The sequence below is a fragment of the Urocitellus parryii genome, chromosome 1, assembly GCF_045843805.1.
Source record: "Urocitellus parryii isolate mUroPar1 chromosome 1, mUroPar1.hap1, whole genome shotgun sequence".
NCBI classification, from domain to species: Eukaryota; Metazoa; Chordata; class Mammalia; order Rodentia; family Sciuridae; genus Urocitellus; species Urocitellus parryii.
The window spans coordinates 77,372,438-77,392,291 of record NC_135531.1 but is presented as its reverse complement, the minus strand read 5'-3'; the positions used below and the strand labels follow the sequence as shown (position 1 = coordinate 77,392,291).

Genomic DNA, 19,854 nt, shown 5'->3' with positions numbered 1-19,854 from the left:
AGAATTAAAGTCATCATACTACAGTGATACATGTATTCCCAAACTATGGAACCAGAGTAGGTGTCCATCAGTGGATGAATGGATAAAGAAAATGTGGTATATATACACACAACTGAGTTTTATGCATCCAAAAAGGAAGCGTGAAATGTCACTTGCAGGAAAATGAATGGAACTTGAAAACATTATGTTAAGCAAAATAAGCCAAACACAGAAAGCTGAGATGGTATATTTTCTCTCATATGTGGAAGCTAGAGAGCAAAAGGGAAAAGAAAAGTGGTAAGGGGAATCTCATGAAAATTGAAGTGAGATCTGTAAAGGAGAGGAAAGGGACCAGGGGGAGGAAGGAGAGGAGGGAAAGGGGAAATACCAGGTAATGATATTGGCCAAATTACACTGTTATGGTGTGGGCATATATGATTATGTAACAACAAATCCCACCATTATATACAACTATAATGTACCAATAAAAATATGGGGAAAAACAAGTAAAAAAAATCCTAATAGCAATATAATGAATAGTCACTCTTCCAATGTATAAAAGACACATTTAAAGGGAAATATAGGCATACTGCTATATGGAATAATACACCTGAAATAATAATTACCTTTAATATTAGATCATAATAAATCAGTTTTTTCTTAAAAACAAATAAAAATCCCTCCAGAGAAACTTATCTATTTGAACAAAATTTAGAATACTGCTGAGGGTTATAAAAAGAGACATGAACAAAGGGAAAATAAGACAGTAATGATATAATAAATAGTTCATTTCTGTCTAGGGCTATAAATTTAATTACTTCACAAAAGACTAACAAGATTTTTCATTTTTACAATTAGACAGAAATTCTAAATTTATATGGAAAAATCAAGTAAGCAAGAATATTTAGGACAGTTTTGAAAAAAGGAAAGGGTTGCAAAGGGACCAGATATTGGCTACCAGATTAATAAATAGAAGAGTTCTTTGCAAAAAAAAAATGTTCAGAAAGGATATAAGTGTAAGTGGGATTTTGGTATATGATAAAATGGCATTTGAAATCAGCAGGGATAAGATAATTTATTCATTCCAGGGTAAAATGTAATGAATAACATTTTAACCAATGAAACAAGTGATAATTTACTTAATAAAAGGTCCATTGGGTAGTCGTTAAAAAATAGTGGGGGCAACAACTAAAGTTAGTATGTAATACGTTAGATATGTAATACAAATCAGATGGGTCAGAGATTTAAATATTTAAAACACTAAACTCTAAACATGACATAAAATTTCAAAGATACAAAAGCAGATTCATAAATTTTAAAATTAATATTATTTTAATTGACAGATTATAATTGCATATACTTACAGGGTATAAAGATTCATAAAATTGGTTACATGAAAGTACAAATTTCTACATGTTAAGAAAACATTAGAAGAATCCTAATATTCTCATTAAATCTAAATGATCCCATCAAATACAAATAACTCAAGACACTGTCAAATACATATTATTTTATGATTTTCAAGTTAATAATAGTTATTAAAATATTTTATATTCTGTATTTAATCAGAGTAACAACTGTATAGAATAGTAGTTGCTGTCATCCTTTTGATATTTCCATTAAATCTTTAGTAGTCTGCAAGAATAGCCAGGCATGGTGGTACAGGCTTGTAATCCCAGTGGCAAGGGAAGTTGAGGCAGTAGTGTCACAAATTCAAAACCAGCCTCAGCAACATAGCAATGGCGTAAGCAACTTAGTCATTTCTGAAAATACGTAATTCTATAATCACTGTCATTTTAAGATATAATACATTCTTTAAAAGTAAAAATAATTACTAAATTGTTTCATTTAAAATACATATGAACATATTTATAAGTAGCTCTAGAACATTATTTTCTTATTTTTATTCAAATTGTGAAGCAGTGTGGGTTTTAAGCCACTGATCAATGGCATTTTCATACTTCTCTGGATTTTTCAGCCACTCCTGATGCCACCTAAGGTTTGCTATAACATTTGAATAATTTTGTCCTATACTTTGTTTCCACATGATAAACTGTTCTTTATTATATTTGTGGACAGAAGCAGAAACTTTGGGGTAGTTTATAATGGAACGAAGCTTCTGATCTAAAGAATAAGTAATTTCTGGAAATTTTGCAGCAATGTTATTTAATTCATCTGGGTCCAAGGAAAGATCTGAAAGAAAAAAAAGTAAAACTGTCAAAATGGTTACCTATTAAAAGTTTTTCTAGAATGTTGTTATAATAGATAATATATTAGATTTTATTTTCAGATCCTTTCAGTTAATAAAATGAAGGGCAGTATATAATCATGTGCTGCATAACACTCCACATATATGTAGTGGTCCTATAAAATTATATTGCCTAGTGATATCTTAATCTTCTTTTTTGTATAAGTATGCTGTCTGAAGTTAGCACATTGATGAAATAGCAGAATGACACATTTCCTAGAACACATTCCCATCATTAAGCAATATATACCAAAAATTAAACACTCCTGTAACATACCCAAATTATCTTCTTTCCTGCTATCCCATTTTTCTTCTTATCTACTTTTAGATGCCAGAAACAGTAAGACCCTTATCATTAGTAAGTTGGTTTAAAATGAATTCTTCCTGTTTCTGATGCCTTTTCTCCTTTGACATGAAGAGAAAAAAACCCTGTATTTGTATTGTTTCATTTCAACAGCCCTAAACTTTGCAGCTATAAGATTTTTTTATATAGACAAGTCATATTCCTGCAATTTCATTCAGTCTTAGTTTTATTTATATATTAGCATCTTATACTTGGATTTCTGAAAGTTAGATTCATAAATACTCCCATTTTATCTAAGAATTATGGAAATGAAAAATTTCTCTCAGTCACTACCAGTAAGAAAATAAAGATAAATGTTCAGATCCATAAATGCTTTTTATATATGATGTGGGAAGACAGGGGATATAAGATACCAATCTGATTTAAAAAAAAAAAGATCTTACGACAACTTCAAAATAGTAAATGAACACTGTATGTTCAAAGAAAAATCACTATGTGAGCTATTTAAATGCATTAGGCAGGAGATCCCTGAACACATATATGACTTTGATAGAAGTCTTCACATGATAACTCTTTAGGAAAGGGAGGTCTGTGAATAAACCCTAGAAAAGAATGGCTTCTCCACTGGTCCTTTAATAATCACATCTGAACTTTGCAGAACACGGTGTTAAAAAAACAAAATTACAACAAATTTGTTTAAAAATCTAATTGATGTTTACTTCATGATTCATGAATTGGGCAGCATCCCATCTAAAGAATTAGAAAAGGTGCTTCAATGAACTGAACAGAGGGGTGAGCTTTGTAAGCTGAAAAAGCATGAAGGAAGGATAAACAAGGAGCAAAAACCATTGGTGGTTAAAAAGTTACTTTTCATATAGGTTTAAAACAGAAGGAACTTCTTTATCATTTGGATCAGGTAAAATGGGCCCTTTCGGATTGGTTTCTGTGAATCTCTCTTTAGGAATCTGGCCTGTTTTAAAGTTCAGTTTGATTATGTGGCACTTAGCATTAGTGACTCCAATCTGTTTTGGTTTATGTTTTTGAATCTAATGCAGGAGGTCAGCCTAAATAATGGGTTCCCATAAATTTTATTTAACAATGACCAGTGAACAAGCAAGAGGCCATTATTTGTCATGATGAAAATTTAAGGACTGTTTGAAGCCAAGAATCCCCTGTTTTTAGAGTTAAGGAAGTTACTCAGGTTTGGCCAGTGAAGAATTATTTTGAGTTAATAATTTTGACATTTGTAAGTAGGAAGGAAACTTAGGCAGAAATAAATATAAATAATGGCTAAAATGGGACAGAGTATAAGTAAAATCCTAAATCTAAAAATGTTGTTTAAAAATTAATTCATAGACTAGGGAAGCTAGCAGCCATTTTTATAATGTGGCAGGAAAATGGATTTTAGAATCAGACTGGGGTTGACCTTTCAGTTTTGCTGCTTTTTTTTTTTTTATATTTTCAAGCTTAAACTTTTATTTTTTAAAATTAAGTTTTAAAGAAAGAGTGAGAGAGAGAGAATTTTTTAATATTTATTTTTTAGTTTTCAGTGGACACAACATCTTTGTTTGTATGTGGTGCTGAGGATCGAACCTAGTCTGCACGCATGCCAGGCGAGCGAGTTACCGCTTGAGCCACATCCCCAGCCCTTCTGCTGCTTCTTAGTTGTGAGATCTTATACAGGTGTCTGAACTTCTTTGACCCCCCTAGACTCCTCCTCTGTAAAATGAAGAGAATGGTACTATATTGTAGGGTTGGGATGCACGTTACATAATATATGTAGAATGTCTAGTCCATAAGAGATAAGTGTTGATCCTTCAGAACAGATAATGAAAAGGTGGTGACTGCTGATTGGGAAATGGAACAATGAGCATTAAAAGATCCCTGATTGGGGAAAGTGATGGTTTCAATCATAAGTCCCACATTCAAAGACTTAGAGCACTTTCTCTAACATTCACATGCTGACTGGCAAGGAAGCTGCTCCTTCCTTGGGCAACCTCTGTAGCCTGTCTCATCAGGAGAAGCAGCAGATTTTCATTTATTTAACAATAATTATTGAAGCTCTTGAGCAGTGCTATGTAGGTCAGCTCATGCATAAAATTACACTTAAAAACACATCAATTAATTTACCAAAGAGTTGAGGCAATACTGAAACACCATCAGAATAGGTTATGTACTTCCATTGGTTAGTTCGAAGCATATAGGTGGAAGCATTCACATTGCATCCGTGGAATTCACTCAGAATCCATTGAGGACGTAGGTTTTTGACTTTACGTTTATTCTTAGATGGTTCTGATGATAATGGCAACAAAGAGTATCCACTAAGGTTTTGAGGCAGAGGAATTCCAGCAATATCTTTGCAACAAAAATAATAAAGTATTAAAACATAATGCATCCTTTCATTAGTTGAACATTCATAAATGACATAATTTACATTTTCCCCCATTAAAGATCACAGACTAGAGACTGTATATAGGTTTTGTAAATGGACTACCTAGATTCAGATGCTTGCTTACTGCTTTAGCCATGTAACCTTGTGTAAGTTATTAAATTCTCTGAACCCCAGTTTCTTTACTTGTAAAAGAAGGATAATAATAATACTTGTTGGACATCATTACCTTAAGTACATGTATAAAGACACAAATGTTGTGACCCTACTTTGTGTACAACCAGAGATGTGAAAAATTGTGTTCTGTTATGTGTGATATGAATTGTAATGCATTGTAATAAATAACAAATTAAAATAAAAACACCCCCCCAAAAAACAATAATACTTGTATCTTATAAGTTCATTTCAGATTTAAATAAGATAATTTATGAAAAATTCTGAGAACAATACTTGGTCAATAAGAGCCCTACCAAAGTTATTTGATGATAAAGATTCTTTTTTTCACTCTTAAGGAACATCTTAAGGACTAATATTTTGTAAAAACATTCCTTGTGGAATCCTGGATTATACTGATTTAGGGAAAAGTAAATTTTTACCTATCAAATATATACATATAGACCAATAGCATGAGAAATATCCAATTTGAAAAGAGTTTTTTTTTTTAAGAGAGAGTGAGAGAGGAGAGAGAGAGAGAGAGAGAGAGAGAGAGAATTTTTTTTTAATATTTATTTTTTAGTTCTCGGCGGACACAACATCTTTGTTGGTATGTGGTGCTGGGAATCGAACCCGGGCCGCATGCATGCCAGGCGAGCGCGCTACCGCTTGAGCCACATCCCCAGCCCTAAAAAGAGTTTTTTTAAAATTGGTTTTAACATATACCTTTTCCCTGTAGAAAATTAGTTAATGATTGCTGCATACTCAAGATAGTTTAAAAATGAGTCTATTTGCTCCACACCCCTTTCTGATTTCAGTGGCTCAGGTTTCTATGTAAATTTAAATATTCCCTATGAAAAATAGCATTATATCTCTAATGTTAGAAACTAAACAATATTGAGTAAGAAAATTATTTTAATGAGAATAAGGAAGCAAAGTCCTCTATGTTAGGTGCAGGGCAGGCTGAACGAATGTTAACTGCAGGATTACCTGGACACTCAAACCCCCATCTGTCTGGTTCTTTATCACCTGTTTGCCTCAAGTTAACCGCTCAAACCCCCCCACTCAAGGCTGAACGTTTCACCCCCCTGCTCAAGCCTGAACACTTCCCCACTCCCCACTCCCCCTCTCAAGGCTGAACACTTAATCCCCCTTATGCCAACAAGGCAGCTTGCAAACCCATAGACCCTATTAGATTTAGGCAGCACAGCAGAAGGGCTATAAAAACCTTCTCCTGCCGGGCTCTCTCTCTCTCTTCCCTTTCTCACTGCTGCAATAAAGATCTCTTGGTTGCTTTGAGTGTCTTGATAACTTTCCTTTCACTCTATAAATCTTCTTCAGATACTTGCTTTACAAATGACCATTTAAAAATTTGTATCTTTCATTTCCCTTGAAAGAGGCATAATTTTAGTGATCTTCCACCAATCAATCACAATTAGGAATTTTTTTGATTCCTAAAGAAAGAGGAGAGAAGTATTTCAGAGATAACTGGTTAAAAACTATCAGGAGAGAAGACTTTAAAGAGGATGTACATGAGAGAAAGGGACGGCCTAAGATGAAATTGAGCTCCAAGACAGTGGTCTGTTCACTGTAAGGAGAGGAAGTAAGCAGCAAGGAAGAAGGCTGTGTAAGGGTATCCGTGTGTCACCAACACTAGTGAGCTGCAGAAAAGAAGCCTTTGAGGATCATGGGAAGCAGGGGCCAACTGGCATATGCTCATGACTATGGGAAGTTCGTACATGTGGAATTTTTGAAAAGAATGTTGACCATACAGTGAAGATGGTAAGAAACCATGAGCAGAACATTCAAGAATTATGGGATAAAATAAAAAGAACCAAATTTAAGAATTATTGGGATAGAGGAAGGCATAGCGTTACAAACCAAAGGAATGAACAATCTATTTAATGAACTAATATCAGAAAATTTTCCAAGCATGAAGAATGAATTGGAAAATCAAATACAAGAGGCTCACAGGACACCAAAAGTACAAAATCGCAACAGATCCACGCCAAGGCACATTATAATGCAAATGCCTAGCATACAGAATAGGGAGAGAATTTTAAAAGCCACAAGAGAAAGGAATCAGATTACATATAGGGGAAAACCAATTAAGATGTCTGCAGATTTTTCAACCCAGACTCTGAAAGCTAGAAGATACTGGAACAACATATACCAAACTCTGAAAGGAAATAGATGCCAACGAAGAATCTTATATCCAGCAAAGTTAAGTTTTAGATTTGATGACAAAATAAGAACCTTCCATGATAAAGAAAAGTTAAAAGAAATTACAACTAGAAAGCCTGCACTATAGAACATCCTCGGCAAAATATTCCAGGAGGAGGAAATTAAAAATAACAATGAAAATCAGCAAAGGGAGGTATTAAACTAAAAGGAAAACCAATCAAATGAGAAACCAAGTCAAGTTAAATACCAAAAATAAACAAAAATTACTGATAATACAAATCATGTTTCAATAATAACCCTGAATATTAATGGCCTCAACTTACCAATCAAAACACATAGACTAGCAGTTTGGATTACAAAAAAAAAAAAAAAAAGACCCAACAATATGCTGACTGCCAGAGACTCATCTCATAGGAAAAGACATCCACAGGCTGACGATGAAGGTTGGGAAAAAAAAATACCACTCACATGGACTGCAGAAACAAGCAGGGGTTTCCTTTCTCATATCAAATAAAATAGACTTCAAGCCAAAGTTAATCAAAAGGGATTAACTGCTTAAGGGAACCATACATCAACAAGACATAACAATTATAAATATATATGCCCCAAACAATAGAGCATGTACATTCATCAAGCAAACTCTTCTCAAGTTCAAGAGTCAAACAGACCACAACACAATAATTATGGGTGATCTGAACACACCTCTTTCACCACTGGATAGATCTCCCAAACAAAAGCTAAAAAAAGAAACTATAAAACTCAATAATACAATCAATAACTTAGACTTAACAGACATATATAAAATATTTTATCTATCAACAAGTTAATTTACTTTCTTCTCAACAGCACATGGATCCTTCTCTAAAATAGAACATATATTATGTCACAAAGCAACTCCTTATCAAATACAAAAAAGTAGGGATACTACCCTGCATTACATCAGATCAAAATGGAATAAAATTAGAAATCAATGATAAAATAAAAAACAGAAGCTACTCCAACACCTAGAGACTAAATAATATGTTATTGGTTGAATAATGGGTTGTAAAAGACATCAAAGAGGAGATTAAAAAAATTTTAGAGGTAAATGAGAACACTGTTACAACATATTAAAATCTCTGGGACACTATGAAGGCAGTACTAAGAGGAAAGTTCATTGCATGGAGTTAATTCCTTAAAAGAAGAAAAAGTCAACAAATAAACGACCTAACATTACATCTCAAAGCCTTAGAAAAAGAAGAACAAATCTACACCAAAAGCAGGAGAAGACAGGAAATAATTAAAATCAGAACTGAAATCAATGAAATTGAAACAATTGAAAAAAATGACAAAACAAAAAGTTGGTTCTTTGAAAAGATAAATAAAACTGATAAACCCTTAGCCATGCTAATGAAAAGAAGGAGAGAGAAAAATCAAATTACTAACAACCATGATGAAAAAGGAAATATCACAACAGACACTAGAGAAACACAGAAGATAATTATTTTGAAAATTTGTACTCCAATAAGATGGTAAATATCAAAGGCATCGACAAATTTCTAGAGTCATATGATTTGCCCATACTGAATCAGGATGATATACACAAATTAAACAGATCAATTTCAAGCAAAGAAATAGAAGATGTCATCAGAAGCCTACCAAACAAGAAAAACCCAGTACCAGATGGATACACAGCTGAGTTCTACAAGACATTCAAAGAACAACTAATACCAATACTTCCCAAATTATTTATAAAACAGACAAAGAGAGAGGACTTCCAAACTCATCCTATGAGGCCAATATTACCCTGATTCCAAAACCAGGCAAAGACGCATCAAAGAAAGAAAACTTCAGACCAATATCTCCAATGAACACATATGCAAAAATTCTCAACAAAATTCTGGCAAATTATATATAAAAACATATCAAAAAGACAGTGTACCATGATCAAGTGGAGTTCATCCCAGGGATGCAAGGTTTGTTCAACACATGGAAATCAATAACTCTAATTTATCACATCAATAGACTTAGAATCATACGATCATTTCAATAGATGAAGAAAAAGCATTCTACAAAATACAGCACCCCTTCATGTTCAAAACACTAGAAAAACTAGGGATAACAAGAATATATCTCAACATTATAAAAGTAACCTATGCTAAGCCCCAGGCCAACATCATTCTCAATGGAGAAAAATTGAAAGCATTCCCTTTAAAAACTGGAACAAGACAAGGATGCCCTCTTTCACCACTTCTATACAACATGGTTCTTCAGATTCTAGCCAGAGCAACTAGATAGAAATTAAAGGAATAAGAATAAGAAAAGAAGAACTTAAAACTATCACTATTTGCCGATGATATGATTCTATACCTAGAGGATTCAAAAAATTCCACCAGAAAACTGAGAACTAATAAATGAATTCAGCAAAGCCGCAGGATATAAAATCAATATGCATAAATCCAAGGTATTTCTGTACATCAGTGACAAATCCTCTGAAAGAGAAACTAGGAAAACAACCTCATTTACAATAGCTTAAAACAAAACAAAACAAACAAAAAAACCCCAACCAATCAACCAAACAAACAAACAAAAACTTGGGTATCAACATAATGAAAGAGGTGAAAGACCTCTACAATGAAAACTATAGAACGCTAAAGAAAGAAATTTAAAAAGACCTTAGAAGATGGAAAGATCTCCCTTGTTCTTGGATAGGCAGAATTAATATTGTCAAAATAACCATACTACCAAAAGCACTATACAGATTTAATGCAATTCCAATAAAAATCCCAATGACATTCCTCATAAAAATAGAAAAAGCAATCATGAAATTCATCCAGAAAAATAAGAGACCCAGAATAGCCAAAGCAATCCTTAGCAAGAAGAGTGAAGCAGGTGACATCACTATACAAGACTTTAAACTATACTATTGAGCAATAATAACAAAAACGGCATGGTATTGGCACCAAAATAGACCTGTAGACCAATTCTACATAATAGAGGACACAGAGAAAACCCCACATAAATACAGTCATCTCATATTACACAAAGGTGACAAAAAATACATTAGAGAAAAGATAGCCTCTTCAACAAATGGTGCTGGGAAAACTGGAAATCCATATGCAGCAAAATGAAATTAAGCCCCTATCTCTCACCATGCACAAAACTTAACTCAAAGTGGATCAAGGACCTAGGAATTTAATGAGAGATCCTGTGCTCAATAGAAGAAAACGTAGGCCCAAATCTTCATTATGTTGGATTAGGCCCCAACTTCCTTAATAATACTATATCAAAACATGTATATCGCAAGAGATAAAATAAAAAATCAATAAATGAGATGGATTCAAAGTGAAACAATTAGTGAGATGAATAGAGATAGCTTACAGAATGGAAGGAAATTTTTACCCCACACACATCAGATAGAGGACTAATATCTAAGATATATAAAGAAATAAAAAATATTAACACCAAAAAAACCCAAACAACTCAATCAATAAATGGGCCAGGGAACTGAACACACACTTCTCAGAAGATGATATACAATCAATCAACAAATATATGAAAAAATGTTCAACATCTCTAGCAAGTAGAGAAATGCATATCAAAACTAAGATTTCATCTCACTCCAGTCAGAATGTCAGCTGTTAAGAATATAAATAACAGGGGCTCGGGTTGTGGATCAGTGGTAGCGTTTTTGCCCAGCGTGTGAGGTACTGGGTTTGATTATCAGCACCTCATATAAATAAATAAAATAAAGGTCTATCAACAACTAAAAGAAATATTAAAAAAAGAATACAAACAACAATAAGTGCTGGAGAGGATGTGGGAAAAAGGCATACTCATTCATTGCTGGTGGGACTGCAAATTGGTGCAACCAATCTGGATTCCTTGGAAAACTTGGAATGGAACCACCATTTGACCCAGGTATTCCACTCCTCAGTTTATACCCAAAGGACTTAAAAATAGCATACTACAGTGACTCAGCCCATCAATGTTTATAGCAGCACAATTCACAACAGGTAAACTGTGGAACCAACCTAGATGCCCTTCAGTAGATAAATGGATAAAGAAAATGTGGTATAAATACACAATGGAAAATAACTAAGCATTAAAAGAGAATAAAATCATGGTATTTGCAAGTAAATGGATGGAGTTGGAGAATATTATGCTAAGTGAAGCAAGCCACCCCCTCAAATCAAATGCAGAATGTTTTCTCTGATATGTGGATGCTGATCCATAATGGGAAAGGGTGGGGAGCATGGGAGGAATGGAGGAACTTTAGATAGGGCAAAGGGGAGGGAGAGAAAGGGAGGAGGAATGGGGGTAGGAAAGATGGTGGAATGAGATGGACATCATTATCTTAAGTACATGTATGAAGACAGGAATGGTGTGACTCTGATTTGTGTAGAACCAGAGACATGAAAAATTGTGCTCTATATGTGTACTATGAATTGAAATGCATTCTGCTGTCATGTATAACAAATCAGAATAAATAATTTTTTTCTTTGTTTTAATTAGTTACACATGACAGTACAATGATCTTGACATATCATACATTTGAATCAGATGGGGAATAAATAAATTTAATAAAAAAATTCAGGGGGCTGCAATTGTGGCTCAGTGATAGAGTGCTTGCCTAGCACTTGTGAGGCACTGAATTTGATCCTCAACACCACATAAAAAGAAATAAATATAATAAAGGCATTTTATCCATTTACAACAAAAAAATTCATAGGAAGTTAAGTTTAAAAGGGAAAATCAAAACAATTTTAATTTCAAAATGAGACTGTCTTTATTTTTCACTGAGCTAAAGGATGCTAATAGTAGGCATTCAAGAAGAAAATATTTTGGTGAGAAATTTTATAGAATAACTTCTGAAGTATGAACTTTAATACTATAAAGAATTCCTACTCATGAAAATGGCATTTTCTGCTAATATTAGTAAATATTACTATGAAACTATAAAGGACCTACAAAGATAAATAAACTAAGAATATGTTTTATGTGTTTTCTATTTTATCATAAAATATTCTATAGAAAAAGAACACTTAAAAATATCATATAAAAGCTATCTATAAATTCAGACTTTTATTTTTTTTTATTTTTATTTTTTTTTTAAAGAGAGAGTGAGAGAGGCAGAGAGAGAAAGAGAGAGAATTTTTTAATATTTATTTTTTAGTTATCGGCGGACACAACATCTTTGTATGTGGTGCTGAGAATCGAACCCGGTCCGCACGCATGCCAGGCGAGCGAGCTACCGCTTGAGCCACATCCCCAGCCCAAATTCAGACTTTTAAATAGAAGCACTGAAATTTCAACAGACTCTTGAAACTAAGGTAGGTGTATTAGAACAGAAATTCCAGTTGAGTTTTCCTAACCAGTTTCTTCCTTTTGAAGGTTTTTGAATCACCATCTCTTATAAGAATCTTCTTAGGTACATAGAATGGAAGCGAACAGGAAGGCTGGCTGGGAGCTTTAATTTGAGAAGTTCAATCCCATATTCTTCACATGTAAACATAATTGATAAAAATAATACAGGTACACTTAAACTAATAAAGAACTTAAATTTAGAATTCTAAGAATAGATTACTCATAACTATTTTAAGCTTCTAATGGATTAGAAGAATCACAAAATAAGATCTTTGCAGATACCATATCAAAACACGTATTAAGCAGAGGTAAGTAGAACATCCTATCTTACAGGTATGCTTTTAGAATTAATCACTACTTTTTAAAGTAGTTTTAAATTCTTTCAACTCTGAAGAATTTTGCTTTAAAAGGTTGAATTAAACACTAGGTTAAATATAGGACCATCAGTATTATCTTTGCTTTGTTGACTATTATGGCTTTTAAACAAGGGAACAGACTCAGTGTATACCTGTAAATCCTGGTATAATTATTAATAATACCCTCTATTCTAAAAAGTATGCTGATCTGAACAGTAAATTAGATGGATACTCTACTGCAACAAAAAAATCTGTTTATACAACTTGAAAGCCTATAGTTTATTTTTAATAAAATATCACTTTTACATCATTTCATTTTTAAAATAGAACCAACTATTTCCATTTTTTAAAACCTAATCCATTACTTCTAGACATTCACACTGTTTGATAATTCTTAATATTTTAATAAATATGCATGGAGATAAAATAGGTACATATATGGGTACATATATACCGCCCACGTCCAGCGCAGGCGGTGGAATTTGGGTTTCTGCTGCATGGAGTGAGCTGGCTGTGACATAAAGCTAAGAAAAGAAGGCAGCAAAAAAACTACACTACACAGAAAGTAATTTCAGAAAGCGAGGATCAGAAAGCTCTTCCACTTTAGGGGTCGAGCTTCCACACTGGGAAGAGAAAGAGCAGGAGAGCCCACGTTTGGTTTATTTATGTGGGGGAAACATCAAAGGTTTTTCTGAAAAAACATCAAAGTTTTTTAGAATTTTCTGCACCATTTAAGGTAGAAGGTGGGCTGTCCAGGCCCAATGGGTCACGCCAACTCTGGAGCTATGACAGGTAAGACTGAGGTCACATGCAGTGTGTAATCCATTAAGTGCGAGGAGCCACAAAATGACTTGCAATGCCAAACCAAAATATCTTTGGCTCAAGGCCAGTGAAGATGCTAAAATAGCTCAGGGGTGGCTTCCCACATATAGGTTGTTTCTTAAAATGGAAATTCCTAGGTCAAAAGGTATGCATATTTCCAAGAAATGTGAAACATAATGCCACATTTGTCTCCAAACACTTTGTGCCATTTTATATTCCCAGCAACAGCATATGAGAAAGCCTATTTCTAATATAAGATTTTGCAATTTTTCTTAACCTTTGTAAACTCCATATGTGAAAGAAAAATGATATGTTCTTGTTTTAATAGTTTTATGACTACTGAATCTGAATCTAAAAATATCTTGTATATCTCTTATTATGAACTGCCTGTTTATATCTTTTGGTTAATTTAACAGGGAAGTTTTCTTTTTCTTGCACAAAAAGAAAAGAACTTTATAGATGTCAAACCTTTATCATTTTACTTTTAAAAAGTAACACTGTTAACATTTTTTTTCCTGGCTCCAACACAGGTTTTTGTTTTACCCCCTTGTCCTTTTCTCTTTCCACCTTATCTCTAGGCATCTTCTTCTATTCCCTTTTCCCACCCCCCCCCCAAAAAAAAATAATATAAACGTAGCTTTTCCCCTTCTGATGACAAAAGAATATTTATTATGAAGCACATTTTAAATTGTGCTAAGCCTTGAAGACATTAATATAATTTCCAGTTTATATAGAACTGGAGTGGGACTTATTTTTGGCATCCTTTATTTTTTGTGGGTGTCTAATCACCATCTGATCTAAATGCTGCTAATAAAATATATTATTTTTTTTCTGGGAAATGTAACTTAGAAGGACTCTATTACCAAGAATCTTATGAAAGAGAAAAATAAATAAAAATCGATATAAATCTTCAGATTTTAGAAAATTATAATAGACAAGTTATAGAAAAAACCCAGATAATTGTAGAGAACCATTTCCAGGAGAGCAGGGATGGAAAGACAAAGGTGATTCTGGGAATGTTTTCTCTTAGCTAAAGAAATTTTTATTGTTAAGTATCATAAACTAGGCAGGTGCCCCCTCTAAAATTCCCTCATGCCAATCAGTATTTTCTTACATCATCTGTTAGATAAATATATTAGGAAATAATTACAATGATGTATTTATCTAAATAATATATCTAATGTTATTATCTAATAAATACATATGTCATCTACTAGTCTACAAATGACCCTTAATTTTTATGCTATATAAAATGACAAGTTAGCCAGGTGTGGTGGGTCATGCCTGTAATTCCAGCAACTCAGGAGGCTGAGGCAGGAGTTTGAGGCCAGCCTCAGCAACTTAGTCTCTATGCAGCTTAGCAAGACCCTGTCTCAAAATAAAAAATAAAAAGGACTAGGGATGTGACTCAGTGGTTAAGTTCCCCTGGGTTCAGTACCCAGTTTCTTCCCCCACCAAAAAAAAAAAAAAAAAAAAAAGAAATGACAAGTAGTGATAATAGTAACTCAAGATTATAGAGTACAAAATTTGCATTGTAAGCAAATATAAAACAATGTTTAAATGAAAGTTAAAGCATGCATCTTAATCAACTAATATACATAAGGTGACATTCTGTAATTCTATGAAGGGAAAAGGACACCTCACTTTGGACAGCTCCCCAAAGTTACTGGACTATTAAGCTGTCAGAGTTAAAAAAAAAAAAGCCGAATATCACTAGAAAGTATATTGAGGGACACACTGAGAAAGGGACACACTGAGAAAGGATCACCCCAGCTTTCTATAACCTTTTAGTAAACTTTTTATAGTTCTAGTCACTGTACCTCAAGGAAAGAGAACAAAGTTAAAAAGTCAAGCAAAATGATGACCCCCAAATGAATGAGAGTTCTACATAAAGAAAAACTAGGGGAGGAAAGTATAAAAAAAGGTCAATATCAGCATATATTTACAAGATTCAATAGATGATAAGATAGACACATAGAAACATACATAGATGGGCTGGGGATGTAACTCAGTGATAAGTGCTTCCCTAACGTGCACAAAACTCTGGGTTTGATCCCCAGCACCACAAATCACTTAATTATATATATGCTTAAAAAAACAAGTGAGGGAAATAGAGGTCTGGGAATTGATGGAGTGAGAAAGTGGCAGAGTTATGGATAAGTGAGATGACTGCTTTGGGATAGAAGGAAACCAGTACATGATGACTAAGCAACTGAAGAGATTAAAGATTCAAGGAACTAGAAAGATATTCAAACATACAACAAATGATATGAAATAAAGAGAAAAAGAAAGGGCACTGAGTTAAATTAACTCTAAAGAATCTTATTTAAGTAAAGGGAAAGACTGTACTAGAAGGAAGAAGATAAAATGAACTTTTATTTCTTTGATTTTTATTTATTATTATGCTTTTTTGTAGCTGTAGACGGACAGCATGCCTTTATTTTATTTATTTTTAGGTGGTGCTAAGGATCAAACCCAGTGCCTCACACATGCTAGGCAAGCGCTCTGCCACTAAGCTACAGTGCCAGGCCCTATTTCTTTGATTTTTAAGATGGATGTTTCTTCTATATTTTAACATTTCTCAAATTAGAGAAATGTGTTATCTTTTTGTCTTACCAAAATTTATGAATTGATGATACTTTTGCAACTGATGGATTCCAAAAATCCAAAGTCAGTTTTTAAATGTTAATGAATTAAAATTACTTTGTTAAATTACAGTTTTACATAATTTTCTTTGAATTTGATGATGTCATTATTCTAGTATCTTCAAGGAAAACTGCTAATTATCTCACTCCAAATATTGTTATTCTAGACCTACGGCTATGCCTATAGATGTTAAGAAGCTATTAAAGCAAATAATACAAAACTATCTAAAGGGTTTGGGAGAGAGATGTTTACAGTATCGGATTAAAAGACTTTTCTAACATTGAAAAAAGGTAATGTTTCAAAGTGGAAAATGCTCATATTTAAGGATGTGAGAGAGAATCAAATGATGTACAAGTCATCTGTAAAGACCTGAACCTGAATATATATTTATTACTTTAGAGTCATATCCTGATTGTGAATCTTTTGGAAAAGACTAGAGTGAGTGATGACCACAGGAAATGGAGGAATATTATCCTCATTTTTTCAGAGTATGAATTTGACTCATAGTTAAATGAGTTGCTCAAGGTTAAAATAAGTTAGTGGAACCTCTAACTACTTGGTCTATTTATTCTCCAACATTAATACAGGTAAACATTGAACATACTACTTACCAAGCATAGTAGGGTAAATATCCACCAGAGAAACTACATTTGATACTTGTTGGTTGGCCTTAATTCCTGGTCCCATTATCAACAGTGGAACATGGGCACTAGCTTCATACATACTCATTTTATAAAACTGTCTATGTTCCATGGCCAGCTCTCCATGGTCTGAAGTATATATGACAATAGTTTTCTGAAGAAGATCTAATTGGTGAAGAGTTAAAATAATTTCACCTACAATAAAATTAAGATTAAATTTAGTAATTAGCTTTTAGTTCATGTTGTATTCTATCACATTACATGTATAACCACTTTACCCTAGTAAAGCTTCTATCAAAGGATACTTCTTAACATCTCAATATTATCCAAAGTTTCATGTGCTTGATCCTCAGTTGACAGACTACAGAAGAAAAGAAAAAATATATCCATAGGAAATCTCCCTCAAAACTATTTTATCTGGAGATCACGTGGGCCTGCTTTCTATGTTTCTGTCAGAGAATTGGGGGTGGAAGTCTTCCCCTTAGTGCCTCAAATAAGAAAAGTAAGGTAAGTCTGGACATTGGCACTGTACATGTCTCAGATGACACAAAGATTGGTATTGCCACTGACCCACAGCCTCTATACAATAGAAAGGGATAAGAGCAATTAGAACTCCTCTCCCCTGTTATTTTTAATCCTAAACCTCTGGGCAACATCAGTTCATGCTCATGAAGTTGGGAGGTTATGGAAATGCGACCTTTGAAGAAGGCAGTACAGATGGTATATGAGAATGATTTAGCATATTCTTAGATAGGGAATAGCTAGATGGATAGTAAAACTGTGACCAGTCCCATCTCTTAATGTCCTCATTATAATTAAGAGAATCACAATAAGGTACAGTCCAGATAGAAAAGTCATCTGTTTTGGCAGTTCCTGAATCTGGGTCTATATAATTTAAAACCCCATAGATTTTGAGATTCAGTCAGAATTGAGACTTACTGTTCTGTGGAGTTATTCATGGAGACCCTCATCTGTCAACTGGGCAACCGGAATTGCTTCCTAGTTGGTCTTCTTGTATTCACTCTTCTTTCCCCTCTAGTATCCCTTGGCATCACTCTGGTGGCTATTTTTCTAAAACACCTAATCATCTAATCATGTTATATCCCCACTTAAAACTTTTTCACAGCTTTCTACTGTCTATCCTTCCTGTGATGTACAAGGCTCCTGTCTACCCTCCAGCCTCAGCATCCTCAGCTACCTGCTGAAACTTTATCTTTCAGCAACTCTAAATTGCTTAGAATTCCTCAAACATACCATATTAGTTTACACTATGTTGCCTCTGTCCATACTCTGCTTTTGTGTAGAATGCCCTTTCTCCCACCATTCACTTGGAAAGTTTCCATTCCTCCTATACAGAGGTGACAACCACACTTCACTAATGAAATTATGCTTCACTCCCAAATGAAGTAAAATAAATGACACGGTGATATGAAAATAACTTTTAATATAGAAATAGCTATTAAAAACAAACAGTGTTTCTTCACATAAGGACCAGAAACTGCCATAACTCTATAGTGAATAGCAGAACTCTCTTGACAGCCATCTTATGGAGACAGGTTTGATTTTTAGCCAGCCTTAAATCTGAATGAGAGCAGGAAATTCAATGTAAATCTGGTCCAGAATACACACAGGGAAATTGATTTCAGCCTTAGTTAAGCCTTGTACTCAAGGGCCTAGGGAGAATGGATTTGTTTTGCAGGTGTTACACAAGTCCTTCTCATCTCTTAGAACCTAAGCTATCTTATAATTAATTATCTGTCATGTGCATACCTGAGTTCAGCTAAATGCCAATTTCTGTTTAAAGTAGGTAAAAAAATATGGTTTCTAGCAGATGATAGTTTTCTGTGACCTTTCATGTATGAACAAATCTGAGCATTTATGAATCTGAGAGTTTATGACTAATTAGAACTTCTTATTCACTATGAACACGTTATCCCACTTTTATGTGTCAAGATTCCTATAGTTTTAAGTCTGAAGTATCTAAGTAACTGTTCTAAGAAATATCTGAATATGTTTATGTAAGTTCCAACCAGCATGGTCACAGTTTGTTGGAAAAATATACTTTTCCATGTAATTGCTTATTAATTTTTCCACTTACCAAGCATGGCATCTGTCTCAGCACACATAGCATAATAAAACGCCCTAATATTCTTAATTTCTTTGTCTGTAAACTTTCCTGTGCAGTTTTTTGTATAAGAAGAGTAATAATCTACAGGGTGCATTTCTGACAGAGGCAACCACTTGGGGATTTTGATGACATCATGAGATACCTAAAAAGGGGAGAAAAAACTTAGTTAAGCTAGCAAAGTTCTCTCTTTTAACAAGTGTGGTGAATTACACAATGCTAATTACTTAGAACAGTAGAAAAGAATAGTGACAAAGTGGAACGAATTATTAATAAAGGTTGAGTATCCCTTATCTGAAATATTTGGGACCAAAAATGTTTGAGATCTCACATATCTTTCAGATTGTGAAGTACCTGCATGTACATAATGGTATCTTAGAGATGGGATCCAACTCAAAAAACACAGAGTTCATTTATGTTTCATAATACCTTATAAACACAGCCTAAGGTAACTTTTTATATAAGATATTTAGTTCACCTGAGGTTTGATTATGACCCATCACATGAGATCAGGTGTGGAATTTTCCATTTGTGGTGTTATGCTGGCATTCAAAAAAGTTTGAGAGTTTTTCAGATTTTGGATTTTTGAATTAGCACAGTTCAACCTATATTCCCAGTAACATAAAAAGGTACATATCAATATGTGGATATATAGTGAGAT

The 19,854-nt window shown here is 33.7% G+C and overlaps 1 protein-coding gene across 1 annotated transcript in view; it reads right to left on the bottom strand.

Annotated features, from left to right (window-relative positions):
• Window positions 1-1,355: 1,355 nt before the first annotated feature.
• The window catches only part of Arsk (arylsulfatase family member K), a 43,443-nt gene continuing 24,944 nt past the window's right edge, over window positions 1,356-19,854 (bottom strand). Inside the window, exons 5-8 of the mRNA XM_026385893.2 lie at window positions 19,167-19,338; window positions 17,039-17,263; window positions 4,662-4,886; window positions 1,356-2,172 (exon numbers count right to left, since the gene is read on the bottom strand). Coding sequence (XP_026241678.2) covers window positions 1,883-2,172; window positions 4,662-4,886; window positions 17,039-17,263; window positions 19,167-19,338 — 912 coding nt within the window. The 3' untranslated portion in view covers window positions 1,356-1,882. The remainder of the gene's footprint in view (window positions 2,173-4,661; window positions 4,887-17,038; window positions 17,264-19,166; window positions 19,339-19,854) is intronic.